Source organism: Sapajus apella, unplaced genomic scaffold (genome assembly GCF_009761245.1).
Source record: "Sapajus apella isolate SASKATOON/1434 unplaced genomic scaffold, GSC_monkey_1.0 scaffold17, whole genome shotgun sequence".
Taxonomy (NCBI): domain Eukaryota; kingdom Metazoa; phylum Chordata; class Mammalia; order Primates; family Cebidae; genus Sapajus; species Sapajus apella.
Genome location: NW_022436957.1, coordinates 8,512,421 through 8,533,621, shown reverse-complemented (window position 1 = coordinate 8,533,621; position 21,201 = coordinate 8,512,421). Strand labels below are relative to the sequence as shown.

At 43.8% G+C, this 21,201-nt stretch overlaps 1 protein-coding gene across 7 annotated transcripts in view; it reads right to left on the bottom strand.

Moving 5' to 3' along the window:
- Window positions 1–668: 668 nt before the first annotated feature.
- The window catches only part of FRMPD4 (FERM and PDZ domain containing 4), an 895,030-nt gene continuing 874,497 nt past the window's right edge, over window positions 669–21,201 (bottom strand). For 4 of the 7 annotated variants that reach the window (XM_032285788.1, XM_032285789.1, XM_032285791.1 and 1 more), the window contains 3 exons: window positions 7,848–8,912; window positions 6,173–7,459; window positions 669–4,609 (listed from right to left, as the gene is read on the bottom strand). In XM_032285788.1, the coding sequence (XP_032141679.1) occupies window positions 3,282–4,609; window positions 6,173–7,459; window positions 7,848–8,912 (3,680 nt within the window). In that variant the 3' untranslated portion in view covers window positions 669–3,281. Of the gene's footprint in view, window positions 4,615–6,172; window positions 7,460–7,847; window positions 8,913–21,201 lie in introns of all 7 variants that reach the window. The other 3 variants (XM_032285792.1, XM_032285795.1, XM_032285794.1) reach the window with 1 other exon arrangement.

The following is a 21,201-nucleotide window of genomic DNA, read 5'->3' as shown; positions in this document are numbered from 1 at the left end:
TTCCACATCAGTCATATCCCTTCTGAGCAATCCACTTAGGTGAAATATGCTGGCACTGACACTCAGGTACAAGGACAACTGTGGTCAGAACAACTCCCTGAGCCAAAAGCAAAGCTCATAAACAAAATACTAATAACCTTATAATACAGTGAAAGATGAAACAAAGAAGCCCTACATTGTGGACAATGGTTTCTTTGGAGGTTGGGTTCATAGGTGAGTTTCACTTTCTCCATTTATTTCCGTAATGTTTATTTGATAATACTGAGGAACTCCCAACTTTTAAAATGCCAAACCGTTGTTGTGGTTATGTTTAAAAGTTCTCACAGGATATTCTTACTGAAATATTCATGGGCTAAGCACTATGATGCCTGGGACTTGCTTCTAAATTATACAGTGTGAGAGGAGGTGATACAGAAAAGAAGACTAGACATGAATCGGTACCTGATGGGTCCACATGGATTCATATGATTGTGTCTACTTTTGTTTGAACGATTTCTGATAAAAGAGTAATAAAAATGGTAGGAGATCAACTTGGAAAAGTAGACTGGGGACTAAATGTAAAGAATTGTGAGTGTAAGGAAGGTTTATTCTCTAGTTCAGCGCCCTCCAGACTTCAGTGAATGCAACCCTGCCTGCAATATTGTTGCATGCATGCACCAGGCATATGCTTATTTATTCATTCATTTATTTATTTATTTAAAATTATGTACATGTACCATTGTACTATTATGCCATTATAAAACATACACAAACATAAAAAAGCTAGATAAAAATAAGCACAGGTATTGTTCTAATATGTTCTTGCTATACTCTATGGACCTGGACCCCAGTTAGGAGCCCCATGCTTAGTGAATGCGGGGGCCCCGTGAGGTTTTCTGAATAGCAAAGAGTTTATTTATAAGAAACAGAAACTTACTGGCGCAGTAATGGGAGGTTGATTAGAAAGACCCAGAGCTACTTCCCTGAGGCTTCTCAAAGAACTCGTAATGGACTGGGAAGTTGTTCTAACTAGATATGAGACTTGAACAAGGATGGTCACTTCCTTGTACACTTCTTTTACATATATGCAATCCACATAATGTGTTCTGCACACAGTCAGGATACAATATGCATACAAAACAAACATTCCCCCACATATTTTGGGCAATATATTGAACACAACGATTATGGTGATAATAGCTAACATTAATTGAATACTTACTCTCTGCCAGGTATTGTGATAAGAACTTTACATACACATTTTTACTCAAAACTCATGAAAACCCTATGAAATTGATCTTATAACTGATTTTCATTTTATTGTGAGGAAATTGAGACGTAGAAAAAGTAGCTTTCCCAACATGAAAGGGCTAGAAAATGGCAGAGTCAAAATTTAAATCAAGATGTTTCTGACCCCAAACTTCATATCCATAACAATGCAACCATATTGCCTCCAGAGAGAATAAAGGATAGTGTCCAAACCAGCAGACTGTTGTGATGATTAAATGAGATAATATAGTTAATATGCTTAGCACACTGTCTGACATAGGGCACACATCCTATTAATAGGTTAGGATTTTAGTACACAGAATGATATTTACTAAGATTTTCCACAGTAAACACCACTAATATCTCTCAATATCAAAACACCAATATTTATAATTGTAATAATGTTTTATTATTTAGTTAAACATTATTTATAATAACACACCCTAAACTCCTTTCCTTTGCTGCCACCCATAACCACGTGTGGGTTTTGTTGTTGAGTCTCTGTGGAATGGTTGACTAGAGAGAAATTGCAATTGTGGACTATGTTAGGCCTCCTTCTCGGTAGGCTATAAAAGTAGAAATATTTGCATCTGGTGTACTCCCATCATGATCTTAAGGAGCCACCTATCTATGTAGGAGTGCATGTAACTTGAGCACTGAATGACCCAGGAAATACATATATACATGTCGATTTTATTTTATGACTGCAGGGTACTTTTAGAGACATGACAGACCTGGAAACTTCTTTGCATTCCATTGGTTTCATTTGAACTGGTCAAATATACCACTTCCACTTCTTTTTTCCAGATTTCATATTTTTATTAGCCAATCCAGATTAAGTATTTACTATTTACTATTTATTTACTCATGGCTCCCATGATTACAGTAGCCATCTCTCCCTGATTTTCTGGAACATCCAAGATTTGAGATTTTGTCCCAGTACTAGGCTATAATTCCAAATTTGACTGGCAGCCTTAGCCCCTGTACAGGTGGTGATGCATGAAGCCCTATGCTGAGAGCCGTGATCTTAGATGAGACTCATAGGTGCTGGTGTATGCTCTGGTCTACACTGCTGAATCTGTACTTAATTTTGATGATCATTAAATGTTCCTTTTTGTAAGTTTGCAAATACTTTACTAAATGTCCCACCACTCTAAAGGGAATTTTAAGTTTCATAGTTGAGCTGGGGTGAGGGGAAGATAATGTCTTTGGTTTGGAGATTTTTGTCATTTAGCCAAAGCAGATCTCTCCATCAATTAATTTTGGTATTATTCCATATGTTTTATGTAATGAGATATTATATAACTCTAGGTGTTACCTAGGAAACTGCCCATCATTCCCTCTGTTCTTCTCCCTGGGAAGTTTTTTAAATGCTGGAAACACTGTGAAGAGCATTTGTGCTGACACAGTAGAATACGCCCCACCCATTTGTAGCCCAAATAGCGAAAACTCAAATTAAATATGTGGGATTCTTGGAAGAACGCATCCAGTAACCAAATACTATGAGCAAAAAATTAATTTATTACAGATATATTCTCTAGTAATTAATAGCTTCTTGAATTTTAAATGTCTTTTTGCTATTTCCAATGCTTAAAAATCATAATTTTAAATAAGTACTGTTTTATATACATTGTGATTTCTTTTCTCTTTTTTTGTGTTTTACTTGTAAATAGGAATGATATGGTCTCCAAGTATCTACTTGGAAAGAAAGGGGATAGGATTCGTTGTTTTGCTCTGACATGGTGGAATTTAAAATTTCACATCGTGTATGTGGGGTTTTAAACTATATGAAAAATAGCCAAATGTCATCACTTTCTTGGATATTTCTTTTACGTGTATATATATGTATAATATAAACAGAATACATCTGATTAGTACATTTCAACATTTCATCAATGTGACTTTTATCTCCTATTTTATATAAAATAACAAATATACAGAGAAGAAAGGAGACATCTGTTCATCATACACACAAAGTAAATAAAAGTTCATGTATGGCTTTGCAAAGGTAGATTATGACGTGACTTCCATATTTATTTGTTTAAAAGCCTCTTGAGAGAACGTGTCAGTGTGCTTACGAGAGCGGCCATGGTGGTTGAATGTCGCGCCGAGAGTCCAACATTAGGGTCCCCAGGGTTTTTTCCAGTGGCTGCTTCGGCAGCTTTCAGGAGACAAATGTAATTTATGACCACTTCATCGATCTTCCCTACAATTTCCTGCCGCTGTGTTTCTGAGTTCACGACTTTAACTAATCGCATGCAAGCTTCCGTTAGGCAACAGAGCACTTGAAAGCTGGAAGTCATAGCTAGGAGCATCTCCTCCGGGCTTTTCTCAGCCATCGCCATTTTCCTACAGGCACTTCCCAACTGTCTGGACTCGATGGATAACAGTTGCTTGTACTGAGAAAGTGTAAGGTCATACGCTTCAGGGCGTGACTCCTCTCTCTTCTCCTTGGTTGCCCTGACGAGACAGAGCAGCTCATTGGCATCATTTTGGGCTGCAAGGAACCCATCAGGCATTGTATATGTGCTCTCCTTTAGGGCATTTATTCTTGCAATCCGGGCATCAAAAGCCAGGTTGCTGAAGTCCAAGTCATCTGGGCCGCTCAGGTCTTCTGCCCAGACCTTCAGCACTGACCCTCTGGATAGCTCCCCTCCTTGCTTCTGAATCCCCCCCGCAGCCACTCGTGGGCTGCTTGTTTCTGGCATGGCTTGAGTCATCTGTGGTCTATAGAGGCAAGAGACCTGGACGGTGGCCTCTTCCCTCTCTTCCTCCTCCTCACCATCTTCATCCTGCCCTCGGTTCAGGAAGCAATAGCTGAAGGGTCCCCGACATCTCCAATTGCTGCCGTCCAGCTTCCGCAAGGGTAATGTCCTATACAGCTTTGAGTCTTTAAGAGCCACTGGGGACCTTTTGTGAAACCTCCCCTCAGAGCTCAAGTGCATCAAGCTTTGGGAAAAACTTTTGGTGAGCTTCCTCCCCAGGGGGAGTTCTGCTCGCCTTTCAGAACTGGCCTCCTGTGCTTCTGTGATGCCTGGACACTTTAAGCTGACTGCACCCTTGGTTCTTTCTCGGAAGGTCTCCAAATCGACAGATCCGGAGAGGATACTGCTGCTATGTCTTAGAGCCTTCTGGCTGGGGGGTGTCCTGAGGCTCCCCCCTCTCAGATCCAGTGGCCGCCAGCTCACAGCCTCTCCGTATGCCTGATTTGCTTGGGAGAAATCATTAGGGTCTTGATTTGGAATTGGCACCTTGGATTCCGAGTGAATATTTGATGGTAGCAGGATGGGATCAGCTTCAGGATGTTGAGACCAAGCTGAAGGCATGCCTCCTCGTCTTTCCTTCCCAGGCTCTGTCAAAGCTACACTAGGGGTAGTAGAAAAACAGAGAGAATCATTAAGCATCTCCTGTGAGGCCACTTTTACCACATCTCTACATGATGTCTGTCATTCCCAAGGATGTAGTCTGGAAGGGCTGCCATATACCAAGGTCACCCTGCTTTCCAAAGATTGCCTCTTGATACCTCATAGCAAATTTCCATTTTAATGAATATCAAAATACTGGAATCTGTTATTTCTGGAACTGATGATTCATTTGGAATTGTCTAGAAGTCCCAAACATTTTCAAGGGGACAATGTTATTTCATGAATTGCCTTGCTCCCAATATCTACCTTTCAAAGTTTAGACACAGAAGACACAGATCCTATGTATAGATTATTCAAATATATTGAAGATATCAAGTTTCATTTCAAGGGAATTAGGTTAAACCTGGTGTCAGTTACTTTCTCCTTTTTAAAGAAGTGGGCTAATTAATGCAAATGAAATAAACAAATCTTTTAAAGAGGAGAGAGTATGAGGTTTGCCTGGTACAAGGTCTGAAGTTAAGATACTGGGCCAGTTGCTCAATTTTTTTCTTTAAGAAAAGCTGTGATGTGAAGCAAATAATTCCCGTCTCACAAAATTTTTGTGACAAGCAAGAGGTAACTCAGGTGAAAGTTCTTTTTAAACCATGAAGGATTAAATAGTGTGATTTCGTTAGTTTAGAGGTAAAATGCAGTTGGGGTGATGACATAGGTAACATTTACAGATAGCTTTTCCAAGGCAGGTAAAGCCAGTGGTGGGTTTTCAGAGAGTAGAAAATCTTAAAAGAACAGGAATAGAAAATGACGAACTCAAGATCTCACTAACTTGTATTGACCTGTATGAAAAAGACACTATTGATGACATAATTTGAAACACGGAAGTATGAAAGAGTATCTGTTTTTGCCATGTGGTGGCCAGCCAAGTGGATCAATGAGGGGAATGCGTGCCATTTAGTGGTGGGATGGTGAAGGTGGGATACAGAAGGTAGATGTGTTGTTTCTACATGTGTTTATACTTTATTATTTTGGGGAAAATAAAGCAGCTCATCAGGTATAACCTCAACATCTTCCTGACATTGGAGTATGTCAGACACTTCAGAACATCCATTTAGGGCAATCTTACAGAGTAGGGAGCAATCAGTAAGGTTGCTCAAAGGGAAATGAGCTCTCCAAACCCCTCTAGTCTCCCTGATACCCTGTTCTCTTATCCTTCCTTGTGGCTCAATAATGGAATGGCAGAATTAGAAATCAGATGTCTTGGGAAGAAAATCAAACTGTTACGTGACTCTAAGCAATACTATCATATAGAATCTGCATTTAGAATTTAGGAAAAACATATTGCCCCATCAAATTCTGAAAGCAAGCACAGAGCAAGATTATAAAGAGCAAATACCATTTTCAGTTTTATAATCTTTAGTATTTAATACCAGGGGATCAAGGATTGGTACTTTACAGTTCTGTGGCCTTTTAAAATTCTACCTTTTACTTTTCTTCCAGACTTTGTTTTTAAGTTTGTTGTAAATACGGTGCTAAATAAAGTGCTAAATCCATCATGGCTGTACCTGTGGTTTCCTTAATCTTGGGGAGCCGATGGCATCCATCTCTCAATGTGCCAAACAGGGGTTCGGTGTTAATGGCTGTGTGCAGAGCAGGCACTGTCATCCGTGGACACATCCCTTCTGTCTGTGGGTGCAGTTCCTTAAAGGTGGCTCCATGGTTGGGAAGCCCAGGGGCTCGCTCCTCTGAAGGAATGTAATTCACACCTTTCCCAGAAGTGTCAGGAATCAAGTGCTTCCCCAGGGAGGGACAGAGCGGGGACTCCACGGGTGTGGCGCAGGCACTGCCACTGCTGCCCGTGCCACAGCCTGCATCCACTGAAGAGCCTTGGGAGCTCTGCAGAGAAAAATGGCCCTCGCTTTGCAGCGATGACATCCGCTTGGCTAAGTGGTAGTCGCAAAGGCGGGCCACACTCTCATCAGCCTCAGGAAGCTTGGAAGGATGGTCGCAGGTGGACGAGTCAGCGTCCTCTGGGTTATCTAAGTCTTTGGCTGAAGATGCACAGGTCATGTCAGTTAAGAAGCGGTCCCCTTGACCAAGTCCTGAGCCATCACTGGCCTCTCCATCAGGAGCTCCTTCTTCCTTCCCTTCGGCCTCCCTTGCCCCAAGACCAGAAGCTCTTGGAAAGGTTTTCCCCGATGTTGCTTCCAATCCACTTTTTTCAGCCATCCCACCTTCAGCGGTCACATACCATCTTTGGCTGTCCTTGCGAAAGGCAGTTCTCTCCAGGTTAAAAGTGCTCAGGTGTTGACTGTCTCGTGAAGACACAGTACCAAATTTACCACTGGCATCCTCCTCCATCTCTGCTGTTTTGGTCCCCTGTTTTTTTCCTGTTGTGTTCGCATTAGGGGGTGCCTTCCCCTCACCATCGGCCAGCTTGCTTTTCCTTTTGCTAGTGCAGGAGTATGCCACCGACCCCATGTGCAGTTTGCTGAAATAGTCAGTGACTGACTTAGTCTCCATGGTTTCAGGCTCCATCTCCATGTGGTCTGAGTGAAGTAACTGCTTGGAAGGCACAACTTTGGGTGGGAGGTCGGTTGCTGGCCTAGCAGCCAGGGCATGTGAGGACTTTGGAGGTAAGCCCCCAGCGGGGGTTTTGGAGGCCGGGAACTCGGTCTGTTCTTCTGCAAGAGGGTGGTAGCCTTCGTGAGTGGCCAAGAACATGCGGGAGAGGTTTTCTGACTGTTTTTGTGCTGTGGCCAGTTCAGAACTCTCAGTCATTTCAGAAGAGTTAGTTTCATTGCCTGAGTCTGACGAAGACTCAGGACTATAAGCCCGCAAGATGGCTACACCTGCATGCCGTAAAAAACAAGAACTGATTAATGGATGCATCAGAGGCACTTGGAGACATGTAAGAAAATGGGACTCGTTATTGTTAAAACAAAATACCAAGTTTTCCCTTTTCAGTAAGGACTCTGAGTTTATTGCATAGTTGTTCCAGAAATGGGGGAGAGATGTGCCTTATGTTTTTTTTTTTTTAAAACAAACAAACAAACAAAAAAAGACAAAGGAAATCACATACACACACAAAAAAAACCCATGATGGTAGTTTCAGCACATTTATGAAATGGGACATATGTGAAATGGAGAACACCACGTAACAGGACTCCAAGGGCAAATGGCTTGGAAGGATGGAATGATATGGTTATCAGTGAATGAATGTAACAATTGTGAAAGAACCTGAATTGTCACTGGTCTGCTGTTCTTCTGACACGGATAGAGCCTCTAGAGCTCCCAGCGTGGAGACGACGGCATTATCCAGTCCCTTCTCACACTTGCCTTCAGTGCTGGTGGGCACAGCATCAATGAGGGACACGGGGATCTCATCATTTTGCAGGCTGCTGCCTTTCTCTTTGTCCTCAGGGAAGGAAGCTGCCTGGGTCTGGGAGTCCTCTTCATCTGAACTGTCTCTAAAGCCAGGTGGGGGTGCGGCAATGGCCATGTTCAAAGAACGCAACAGGAAGTCATCCTCGTTGTCATCACCTTCTGGAGGGGGTAGGGATGTGAGGTCAATGATGTCATCACTTGACCCAGACAGGTTGAGGATGGCCGGCTGGTTCATCTCCCCCACCACGAGGTCCTCCTCACAGCTCACCTCGTCCTCGTCCTCTGCATCATCGGTGTTTTCTGCGTAACAGATGTCGTGCAAGAGGGGCTCCTCAATCCCCTCTGTGGCCTGGAAGCTCTTCACATCGCCTATGTTTGCATACACAGAATTTTCCACAAACTGGATGCCCTCTGCATCTGGAGTGAGATCCAGGCCTTTCATGTCATTGGCACTGCCGATGTAGAGATTTCTCTGCTTCTCCAGCATTTCAGGACTCTCATCTAGTAGTGTTTCATAGCCAAGAGTTGGGGGACTAATACCATCATCCAAGGCGAAGTCTCCAAAAATAAAGGACACTTTAGCTCCTCTCGGAGATTCCTGTGCTTTCTTCAGAGTTTCTGGTCCTGAGAGGGTCAATAGGGACCGCTGAGCTAGACTTCTATAGTCCGCCTCACAGGGGGCCTCCCCGGGCTGGCTCAGCTGCTGGTTAAGTCCATCTGAACTATAGGCGTTGTCTATGTACAAGTGCCGGTGCTCTTTTGGACACATGGTGCTGTCTGTGATCTCCACCGCCTTCTGCTTTGAATCTATGTATGTTATCTGGGCTTCTTGTTCCCCTTCGCCAATAAAGGTTGTCATTTGGGGTATACAGTTCCAATCTGGACCAAGGAGGTTATGCTTCCCCTTGTTTTCAGTTCCTGAAGAGAAAGAATCATGCAAAGACACATTACTGTGCTGTCTGGTTCTGGGTGGAGGGCGGGGCTCGTTTCTGTTTTTTAATTTCATGCCTTGTAGCATCACTTGTGTAAATACAGGTTTACAGCTACCCAAATATAGTACTTGTCAATTCCGGTGTAAGAATTCCTTGGGTTAGGAGAACCGACCTTAACAAAATTGATACTGCATATTGATACTGCATAAACGAGAATTGCTATTTGATCAAATGTAATATCATCTGGGGGTAGGGAAGTATAGCTTAATTCCATCTAACCCTTGGTTCTATTATTAAAAGGCTTCATTTATATCTACGAATGTGAATATACAACGTGCCTTTTACAACCCTTAAAGGTGAGATTTCAGTAGGCTGTTATTTCAGAAAATAGATTTTCCTTTTGTTTGTAAAGTGAGATCTAATATTCCCTAGTTTGTGGAAGAAGATAATGAATGTTTTCCTCACTGAGTTCACAGATGGTCAAAGATTGTCACAGGTTTACCATATATTTTTTTAGGAAATTAACATACATATTATAATGATCCTATAAAACTTCTATCTTCAGTTTTTTGATATCCTAGTGGATGTTAAAATATTCATGTATAAATGTCAGTATGCATGCTAGTGTGTGTATGTATATAAAATGCATAAGGTGGAGTGGTTACAGGTAATGTACTTTGCTCTGTAATTTCTAGGCATAATTAATATTTAGATTAATTTCCATTTTTATTTGTATCATGGGAACTCTTGAAGATTTGATGTTCCTCATGAATTAAAATGACAAAACCCCAGTTGAAATACTATTATTGTGTTTGCTCTTCAAGGGTGTTTCAATCTGGGATTTTGATGTGGGGATTTGCTCTGATATTTAACAAGACAGAGAACTAGGTCATTCTGTTGATACTGCCTTGTAGATTCCAGAGGCACTGTTCTGAGAAAATTTTAGGGCCATACTATTCTCCCATCTGTTCCCTCAAATAGCACAAGTTTGTGTAACTGACATCAGATGTGCAAGACATATGGGGGAAAAGTACAGCTTTACCAAAGAGGTTTCTTCTCCCCACAAATCATGCAATGGACTTAATGCTGAACAATTCTCAGGGTCATTTTAACAAATTCATGTATTTTCATGAACAGTAAGAGATAAAATTTTGAAGACACTGAATTATACACTGGCCATATTTGCATCTTACCTTACAATAAATAAACCTTGTTGGGGGTTCAGCATTATTTTATTAAAAACAACAATTTAGATTATGACTGGGTGTGCCTGTGGGGCGAAGTGTGTGTGTGAGTGTGGATTGTTGCGGGAAGAACAGTAGTTCAGCAAACTTGCATTGTAAGGCAGCTTTAGACCAGGGCTTGGCAAACATTTTCTGTAAAGGCAGGCGCAGATGGTACATATTTCGGTTTTGTGGTCTAACCATTCAATTGAGCAACTACTCAACTTGGCTGTTTTAACATGAAAGTAGCCATAGATGCTACATAAACAAATGGGTGTATGGGTTGAATGGTGGCCCCCAAATGATATGTCCACTCTGTGAATGTGACCTTATTTGGAAAAATGTCTTGCAGAGTTAAGGATCTTGAGATGAGATTATTCTTAATTATCTGCCTGGGCCCTAAATTCAACGGCAGAGAGAGATTTGGGCCACAGAGAAGAGGAGATGACCATGTGAAGACAGAGGCAGAGACTGGAGTTACGCAGCTACAAGGAACGCTGGTGGCCACCAGAAGTGGGAGGAGGTAAGGAGAAACCCTCCACTAAAGCCTTTGCAAGGGAGAATGACCCTGTTAACATCCTGGTTTTGAACTCGTGGCTTCCAAAAGTGTGGGAGAATAAGTTTATGTTGTGTAAAGCTCCCAAGTTTGTGAGAATTTGTTCCAGCAGCCTTAGGAAAGTAAAACAATGTGCGGGGTTGAGTTCCAATAAAACTTTATTTGCAAGAACATGATTTGGCCCATTGACCATAGTTTGCCAACTCTGGTTTAGATGGACGAGAAAGCTGAATAGGTCAGCAGGCTCAAAGCAAGTTGATGGATACTTACTGAGACCCTCCTAAAACCCAGAGGTGTATACCTATGTGCGGCCATGGATTTTGAAAGTGGTTAAAGGCTAATTTTCAGGATAGAGAAGAAGACATGAGGGCTCTTTCTTATTGGAGATCTTGACTAAGGTCTGGGATCAATTTGAGGTGAGATGAAAATATGTGCAGCTGGGTGCGGTGGCTCATGCCTATAATTCCAGCACTTTGGGAGGCCGAGGTGGGCGGATCACCAGGTCAGGAGTTCGAGACCAGCCTGGCCTACATAGTGAAACCCCATCTCTACTAAAAGAAATACCAAAAAATCAGCTGAATGTGGTGGCGGGTGCCTGTAATCTCAGCCACTGAGGAGGCTGAGGCAGGAGAATTGCTTGAATCCAGGAGGCAGAGGTTGCAGTGAGCTGAGATCATGCCACTGTACTCAGTCTGGGAGACAAAGCGAGACTTTGTCTCAAAAAATAAATGTGCTCAATCTGGCTTCTTCCCAGAAGGATCTACTGATTTGGCTTCCTGGAATAATTTTGGAGACATGGAAGAATGTAGGTTGGGGGCTGGAATCTATTCTGTAGCCCAGTCTCCTACAGAGTGGAAGGAGAGAATGAACTAGGGAAGACCTAGGCTGATGGGACTTATGTTCTGTATTTCTTGACTCTCAGATCTTTTGGGAGTTTCTGAAGAGAAGAGTGCTTTTAGCCATTAGAGTATGCTAGGCAAAGACTGCTGTTCAACCTAGGTCTCTCAGTTTCTTTTTGGAGTGTGCTCTCTTTCTCTTATCCTTGCTTCTCTCTCTCTCCACCTACCTCCAGCCCTCTGTCTTTGACAATGGGGAAAGGTATTTGAAACTGGGAGACATGATGGTGAGACTGAAGTCCCATTCTTTCCCCACAATAATAATACTTTCTGTTACTAAGTTTTTGCCTCTTGCAGTTCTATTAAACCTTATATTGTGGGTCACTATGAATCGGACAGAGTGGAGACCCTTATAACTGTAACCATGTTTAGAATAGTAGGTTTGGATTTCTTCATACACCGCTACAATCTTTATAGTCTGTGAAGAAAGGATTGATCTTCAAGATAGATAAACTTTACAGTTTGAAAATAAAAAGCCAAAAACTGGTTTTCCAATAGAAAACAATTGTGTCAAATTGCTGAACTGCTCTTTGGAATTTCTTTTCTTTTTTTAGAGACAGGATCTTGCTTTGTCTTCCAGGCTGGAGTGCACTAGTGCGCTTGGCTCAATAAAGCCTTGACCTCCCGGCTAATGTGATCCTCCCACCTCAGCCTCCCATGTAGCTGGGACGACAGGTGTATGCCACCACACGTGGCTAGTTTTTAAATTTTCTTTTGGAGATACAGGGTTTCACTTTGTTGCTCAGGCTGTTCTCAGGCTCCTGGGCTCAACTGATCCACCCACCTGGGACTCCCCAAGTGCAGAGACTACAGGCATGACCCATCGTGCCCAGCCTTCACACTGGAATTATTTAAAAGGTCAGCATTAAATTGCTCTAAATCTCCTAGCTCAATGAAAACCTGTGGTCATAAAAATGTTTGCTGCCTGTTGGGCATGGTGGCTCACTCCTGTAATCCCAGAACTTTGGGAGGCAGAGGTGGGCGGATCACAAGGTCAGGAGTTCAAGACCAATCTGCCCAACATGGTGAAACCCTGTCTCTACTAAAAATACAAAAGTTAGCTGGGCATGGTGGTACATGCCTGTAATCCCAGCTACTTGGAAGGCTGAGGCAGGAGAATCGCTTGAACATGGGAGGTAGAGGTTGCAGTTAGCCGAGATCACACCATTGTACTCCAGCCTGGGCAACAGAGCAAGACTCCATCTCAGAAAAAAAAAAAAAAAGTTTATTGCCAAACCCAGTGAATACCTGTCACCTCCTTTTTATTCTTTTTCTATATTTTTATATTTTTGAGACGGTCTTGCCCAAGCTGGAGTGCTGTGGCGCAATCGCCACCTCCCGGGTTCAAGCAATTCTTTTGCCTCAACCTCCTGAGTAGCTGGGACTACAGGTGCATACCGCCATGCCTTGCTAATTTTTGTATTTTTACCAGAGGTGGGATTTCACCATGTTGGCCAGGGTAGTCTCTATCTCCTAACCTCATGATCCACCGACCTCGGCCTCCCAAAGTGCTGGGGATTACAGGCGTGAGCCACCACACCTGGCCTTCTGTATTTATTTGTAAATGTTTATGTGTTTCTATCACTTTTTAATTTTTAGAGGTGTAGTCCTATCTCACTACAGCCTTGACCTCCTAGGCTTGAGGTATCCTCCCACCTCAGCCTCCCGTGTAGCTGGGACTACAGGCATGTGCCACCACACCTGGCTAATTTTTATAATTTTTGTAGAGACGGGGTCTCCCTTTGTTGCCCAGTCTGATCTCAAACTCCTGTGCTCAAGTGATCCTCCTGCCTCAGCCTCCTAGTATTGGGATTATAGGCATGAACCACTGCACCCAGCATCTCTGTCATTCTCAGTTCTTTCTGCCACTGTTTTTCTTTCACTGCCAGTTATTTATAGAGTCATTTTAGATGATGTACCTAGATGTTTTTTTCTAATCCTTGCAAGCTAGTTTTTTAATCCCATTTTACAAATGAAGAAACTCAAGCTCAGATTGATTTGACTTGAAAAGTCCAAGTGTTGCCTTCTAACATGGTTTGTCCATCTCTCCTTGTTTCTGGCTTCCTTTTTTCTATGTCTGAGCTGCTTCCACTCACTGGCCATCATAGTAAACTGTGTGTGGGTCTGTATGCATGTGAGAGTGTGTCTACATATTGCAATATATTTATGGAATAAAGATTGATGTTTCTGCTCAGTTTAACAGTGAGAGAATATCCTTCTCTTTTTTCCTCCCTTCATTTTCTCTGAGAAATGCGGGGGGTTGAGGGGGAGAAAAAAAGAGATGCAACAGTAAAATTTGTTTTTAAGAATCCCACTTTCTTTTAAAGGAAACCCCAATTATGGAACCTCTGGCTATAATTTTTTTAACCAGTCAGGGGCTGTGCCTAGAATGGTGGCATCTGTCTATCAATCAGTGACATTTACTAAGCATCCACTGTAGATGAAGGAAAATGCTTAAATAACTGAAGAAAAAATGTCCTAAAACCAATGAAAACCACCTACTATCAAAGGAATAATCAATTTAACATTTGCAGCCCTCCCTGTCCTCACTGTGGGGGTCCTTTTGTTCTGTCAAGTGACTGAATTGAATTATTTGATGTCTTTGCCATCTGGGTGCTCCCATTATGGATCCAAGATGGCTTCAATTCTCTTCTCGTGCCCCCAAGTCCAAGTGCTAGGCAATAACCACGTCTTCCTGTTTGTAAAGTTCCCAGAATCCTGGGCATAAGTAAGTCTTGTCAGGCCTCCAAGCCTGGCCATTATAGCCTTGGTGACTAGCACGTATACCTCTGGATGGTCCCCAGGAGCCAGAAAGTCTGAAGTAACCACAAGTAACCAGGTGGCCACAGAAAGAAGTAAAACAAACAACTTGTTCCTGCCTCCACTAATTGCTCTTCCCCTGCAACCTGCAGCCATTGTTCCTGCTCAGCCTTGTGGAATTTCCACCCTGGACATTGGCTTTCTCAAGACCCCACCCCTGTAACTATGTAATTTACCTACCTTCCCATCTGCTTGTAATTGATAACCCCCACCGTTATGATCATGCCTGTTTATAATAGATGGCCCCCTACCCTTGTGACCATGCATCCCCTGATGCCCTTCCCCTCCTGAAAATAGATTACCACGTTTAACTGACCACTTGCCCCAACCTATAAAACCAACTCCTATCCCATTGTGCTCCACTGACTCTCTTTTCAGACTCAGCCCGCCTGCACCCAGGTGAATAAACAGCCATGTTGCTCACACAAAGCCTGCCTGGTGGACTCTTTACCCGAGTGACATGCCTAACGTTTGGGTGCCAAAACCGGGGACAGGGAAACTCCTACGGGAGACCAAACCGCCTGTCCCTACTCCTTGTGCTCCCTCCGTGAAGAGACATTCCTATGACCCAGGCTCATCAGACCAGCCCACGATCCACTCACCATCCTCAGATCAGGTAAGCAGTTTGCCTCCACTCTTCTCTTTAGGCCTTCTCACTACCTGTCAGCCTCCTTCTCCTTTCAGTTTCATTTTCCTCTCCATTTCAGTGGAGACAAGAAAGACAGGACTTTCTGTGAGGTTCATGACCAGAAAAAATCCCATTTAGATTCCCCAGAACCGGGAAGACAGTCTTCCCTTGGTGACTGATCATTGCAGAGACATCTGCTCTGGTCACTCACTTGCACTCACTCCTAGGTGACAGATCAATGTGGGGGCACCCCCTTTGACCAGTTCACCCTAGATACAGACCAAGATTTAGTCTGGGATGCCTGCTAAGCTGCTTGGTTTTCCATTCACTTTCCTTGTCTCTGTTGCCCTCCATTCCTCCCTCCTCTCCCTTAGCCTGTGTTCTAAAAAAAAAAAAAAAAAAACCCTCAAACCTCTCTGGCTCTCACCTTACCTAAAACCTAAGGGTCTTATTTTCTGCAATACCACTTGGCCACAATATAAATTGGACAATGGCTCTAAATGGCCAGAAAACGGCACTTTCAATTTTTCTATTGTGCAACACCTAGACAATTTTTGTCAACAAATGGGCAAATGGTCTGAAATTCCCTATGTCCAGGCATTTTTTTTTTTTTTACATTCCAATCCCTCCCTAGTCTCTGCTCTCAATGCAACTCATCCCAAATTTTCCTTCTTTCCCTTCCATCCACTCCTACCTCTGCCAGTGATTCAGAATCCTCCTTGTCCATTGACCCTTCTGACCTTTCTTCTCCCTGCCTGTCCGAACCAGACCCTAATCCAGGCCGTAACCTCGACCCCTCAGAGCCTCCCTCCTCTGCCCTCAACCCACCTCCTTATGCCCTTCCCATGACCTGTCCACCTCATACCCCATCAGGCTGACAGTTTAGCCAGGGGCTAACTAACTCCTCTGCTCCTGCCCCAAAATTCCCCCTTAGAGAGGTGGCTGGAGCCGACGGCATGGTTAGGGTACATGTTCCTTTCTCTTTATTATCTCACCTGGAGTAACATAAATGTCATCCTTACTTCTCTCACCTCTGAAAAACATTTATCACCCAATCATCCCCTAACATTAAAAAAGCTACAGAAATAAAAATCTGGCCATCAAACCCCACAACAAGAATTAATTAACTTCCCCTTGAAGGTGTTTAACAATAGGCAGGAAGCTGCCAAGAGGCAATGCATTTCAGAACTGCAATTGCTTGCCTCTGTCCTAAGACAAACCTCAGCCACACTACTGGCTCACAAAGACCTCAAAGCGCCCAGATTCCAGTGTCCAGCCGCCCCTCCCAGACCTTGCTTCAAGTGTCAGAAACCTGGCCAATGGGCCAAGGAATGCCCGCAGCCTGGGATTCCTCCTAAGCCCTGCGCTGTCTGTGCAGGCCCCCACTGGAAGTCGGGACTGTCCAACTCATGTCGCTGCTCCTCGGCGTGGTGGTTAAAGACTGATGCTGCCTGAACATCTCGGAGGCCTCCCAGACCAGCGTGGAGGCTGAGCTTCAGGTAACTCTTATGGTGGTGGGTAAGTCCGTCCCCTTCTTAAGGCAGGGCCCACCCACTCCATGCTAACCTGTCTCCTTGGCCTCCATAACTGTTGTGGGAATTGACGGCAAGGCCCCCAGGCCTCTCAAAACTCCCCAAGTCTAGTGTCAACGAGGCCAGCACTCCTTTCCACATTCTTTCCTAATCACCCCCACTTGTCCAGTTGCTCTGTTAGGCCAAGATATCCTAGCAAAATTGTCTGCCTCCTTAACTGTTCCTGGGTTCCAGCCACACATCATTGCTTCCCTCCTCCCAGAACCCGTACCTCCCTCAACAGCTCCCCTTATGTTCCCCTACCTTAAGCCTAGGGTGTGGGACCCACCTCCCCATCCATCCTGTCTGTGTGCCAAGACATTGCCTGGTTCCACCCCCAGCTGCCTTAACTCTCTTCTAAAGTAAATAACCTTTTCCAAGGTATCCCGTGTAACCTCTCTGCCTATTCCTCCTGCTCCCTTGGCTGCCCCACTTAATTGCATCTATTGTTTCCAACACCTGCACAAAATCCTTAACCCATTCTTGGCTAAACTAATCCAACCCAACCCTATTCCTTATACACTGCTGAAATTCAGCGTTATGCAGTTGGAGTTCTTACACAAGAGCCAGGTCTGCGTCCTGTTGCCTTCCTGTCTAAACAACTTGACCTCACTGTCCTAGGTTGGCCCTCATGCCTGCGTGCAGCAGCTGCCTCTGCTCTACTCCTTCCTGAGGCCTTCAAAATTGCAGCCTCTGCCTCACTCTGTACAGCTCTCACAGTCTTCAGGCTTTAGTATCCTCTTCGCATGTCCTACATCTGTTATCCATCCCACATCTTATCCACTCTATTCACTCGTTATCGACACTCCCACCGTGACTATTGCACACAGCCCCGATGTTAATCCAGCCTCTCATCTAATACCACACATAGACACAAGTCCCAAACCCTATAACTGTATCTCTCTAATTCATATAGCATCCTCCCCGTTTCCACATATTTCTCTTTCCCATTCCAGACCCATACCAAACATGGTTTATTAATGGCAGTTCTTCAAAGCCCAGTCAGTTGGCTAAAGCCGGTTATGCGGTTGTATCCCACTCATCTATCATTGAGGCCGCCACACTCCCTCCCTCTACCACTTCTCAGCAAGCTGAACTCATTGCTTTAACCCATGCTCTTACTCGTGCTAAGAGACTACATGTAAATATCTAGACTGACTCTAAATACGCCTTCCACATCCTACACCACCATGCTGCCAGATGGGCAAAAAGGTTTTCTTACCAAGCAGGGGTCTTCTATTATCAATGCCCCCTTAATAAATGCCCTCCCTAAGGCTGTTCTCCTCCCAGCCAAGGCTGGAGTCATCCACTCTAAAGGACATCAAAAAAATTTAGATCCCATTGCCCAAGGAAATGCATTTGCCAATGAAACAGTTAAGAAGGCAGCAAATGCACCAAAATCCCCTCTTAGCAGACAATATATTCTTTTTTCATCAATTACTCCTACTTACTCTCCTTCTAAACCCTTAACCTACTGGTAAATTCCCACTCAAGGCAGTTGGGTTTTGAATCAAGGAAAATTCCTTCTTCCTGACTTGCAAGCCCACTCTGTCCTTTCTTCCTTTCATAACCATGCTCATGTGGAATATAAGCATTTGGCCTATCTCTTAGAACCTCTTACATCCTTCCCTTCATGCAAGTCCCTCCTTAAAACAATTACATTTCAGTGCTCCATCTGCCACTCTACCAATCTCCAGGGATTTTAAAGATCTCCTCCCTTTCCCACTTACCAAGCACAGGGATTTGTCCCCACACAAGATTGGCAGTTAACTTTACTCATTTGCCTCATATCAGAAAATTCAAATATTTTCTTGTATGGGCAGATACCTTTACAGGGTGAATTAAAGCCTTCCCTACTGGAACAGAAAAGGCAATTGCTGTTATTTGTCTGTTAAATATCATTCCTTGATTTGGCCTGCCTACTTCCATACGATCTGACAATGGCCCTGCTTTCATTAATTAGCCAAATCACCAAAGCAGTGTCTCAGGCCCTTAGCATTCCATGGAATATCCATGCCCCTTACCGCCCTCAGTCATCAGGAAAGTAGAAAAAGCTAATGGCCTTCTAAAAACACATCTTAACCAAACTCACCCTTCAACTAACAAAGAACTGGTATCCCTTCTACCTATTGCTCTCCTCAGAATTCATGCCACTCCCTGAAAACCCACAGGATACAGCCCCTTTGAACTCTAATATGGCCGTACCTTTTTGCTGGGCCTAACATGCTCCCAGACACTAGTCCTCTTGAAGACTATCTTCTAGTTCTCTAACAAACTAGGCAGGAAATTCAGCAAGCTGCGTCTTACCCAGTCCAGATACCCGGCCTTATGAGGACACCTTAGCTGGATCAGTGCTGGTCAAGGATGTAACTTCTCCAGGTCTCCAGCCTCGGTGGAAGGGTCTCTACCTGGTTGTCTATGGTACCCCAACTGCTGTCTGTCTACAAGACCCTCCCCACTGGGTTCGCCAGTCTGGGACTAAACTGTGTCCATCCGATGACCAGCCTAGGCCATCCGCCTCCTCTTGGAAGTTGCGAGTACTCTCTTCTACTTCTCTTAAGCTAACTCGAATTCCTGAAGAGTAGACACAAACCACACATGAGTTTAGATTATATTCTAACATTGACAGGAATCCTTTTCTTAACTTTGCTACTTGCAACAGGACCCTGCACAGTCACCCCTAAAACTTGATGGACACATCACAACTTCTCTATTTCTGTTGCTTTCTGTCTAATCATACTTCTGATTGCCCTTCTCATTTACATTTTACGTGCCCTACATCTGCTGCCTTGCCGGTTCACCGCTTTCCTCCAGACCATTTTAGCTGACATCTTGTGGTTCTACCCATGAACTTCCACCCTTGACTTCTTCCTTGAGTGGATAAATGACCTTACATGGCAAGGGACACTCCAATTCTTCCACCCTAATAAAGTTCTCTTCTTTACTTTTCTGCTCACTCTGTCCCATTCTGTCACTCCCTATCCCTTCTTAATTACCTTCAACATACCATCAATCTAACCCATTCTGGCTTCACTGATTCCAACCCATTGTTGGCAAAAAAAAATTGCTGGCTCTGCATCTCCCTGTCTCCTCTCCTTAAACCGCTATTCCTGCCCTTCCAGCGATCAGGCTACCTCTCCTGTCTCCCTACACCTCCGCAATTCTTTTAACAGTCCCTATCTCTACCCTCCCATGGAGCTTCTCTATTTCTTAGATGAGTTCATGAAGACATCCTCAAACATTTCATACCAACAAGCTGCTATACTTCTCTGCAACTATTTACAGCAACTCTCACCTCATATCAACTCCACTCCGCACACAACTATCTCCACTCCAGTTCCTCTATGCATTTCCCATCAACGAACCACTGGAATTCCCTTGGATAATCTTCCACCTTCTAAGTGCGGCTTTACTCTTCATCTCCAAAGCCCTGACACACATGTTAATATGCCTTTAGGAGCATATTCACTTTGCTTTACTGACAAACCCTCTATCACTACTAGTAACCTCAAAACTATTAAGTTATTATCGTCTAGGTCAGCACCTTCTCTCTCACTCCGTCCTTGGCCACTCTCTCCCTGTTCCTTGGATTCTTCTCCTAGCCCCTCTTCATGCTTACTCATACCTGGCCCTACAAATGTTAGCAGCAGACTATTCGTTAATACTACATGCTTCCTCATACATGATGAAAATCAAACTGTCTCCACTACTGTTACCCCATCAATCTCCCTCTCAACCTCTAACTGCTGCTGTCCTTGCAAGATCTTTAGGAGTTTGGGTATCTAACTCCTCTTTCAAGGATCCCTCCCAACTTGTCACCCTACATTTTCAATTTTGCCTTGCCCCAGGCCTCTTTATGTGTCTACCTACTAACCGGACAGGCACCTGTGACTTAGTCTTCCTTATTCCTAGAATCCAGTTTGCCAGTAGCAACGAACAACTGCCTGTCCCCCTAATGACACCTACTAAAAAAGTCATCCAGCTCGTTCCATTACTCGTGGGAATAGGGATTGCAGCCTCCACTGTAGGCCTTGGAACTGGCAGAGCAGGGGTCACTACCTCTGTCACAACATTATTTCTAAATAAGGAATGCTGTTTTTACTTAAATCAGTCTGGCATAGTTTATAATAATATCAAAAGGCTCAAAGGCAAAGCCCCAAAATTTGCTATCAGGCAAATAACTACGCCAAATCGACCTGGCCGTTTTCTAGCTGAATGACATGACTTTTTCCAGTCCTTACTCCCTTAATACCTGTCTTCCTTCTCTTATTCAGACCTTGGGTTTTCCGATTAGTCTCTCAATCCTATAAAACCGTATCCAGGCCATCCATAATCACTCTATATGGCAAATGCTACTTTTAACAACCTCACAATATTACCCCGTCCCCGGACCTCTCAGCTGCTTAAGATAAGATGCCTTGGCAACTCTTCCTGGTTATTTGCCTGTCTTATCTCCCCAACCCTATTTCACAGTCTTCACCCTTCTAGGATCAACGAAAAATACCAATCCATCACTCATGAGCTCCAGGCAGAGCCCAGCTAATGTCAAGATGCAGCGTGGCACATATCCCTTTCCATCCA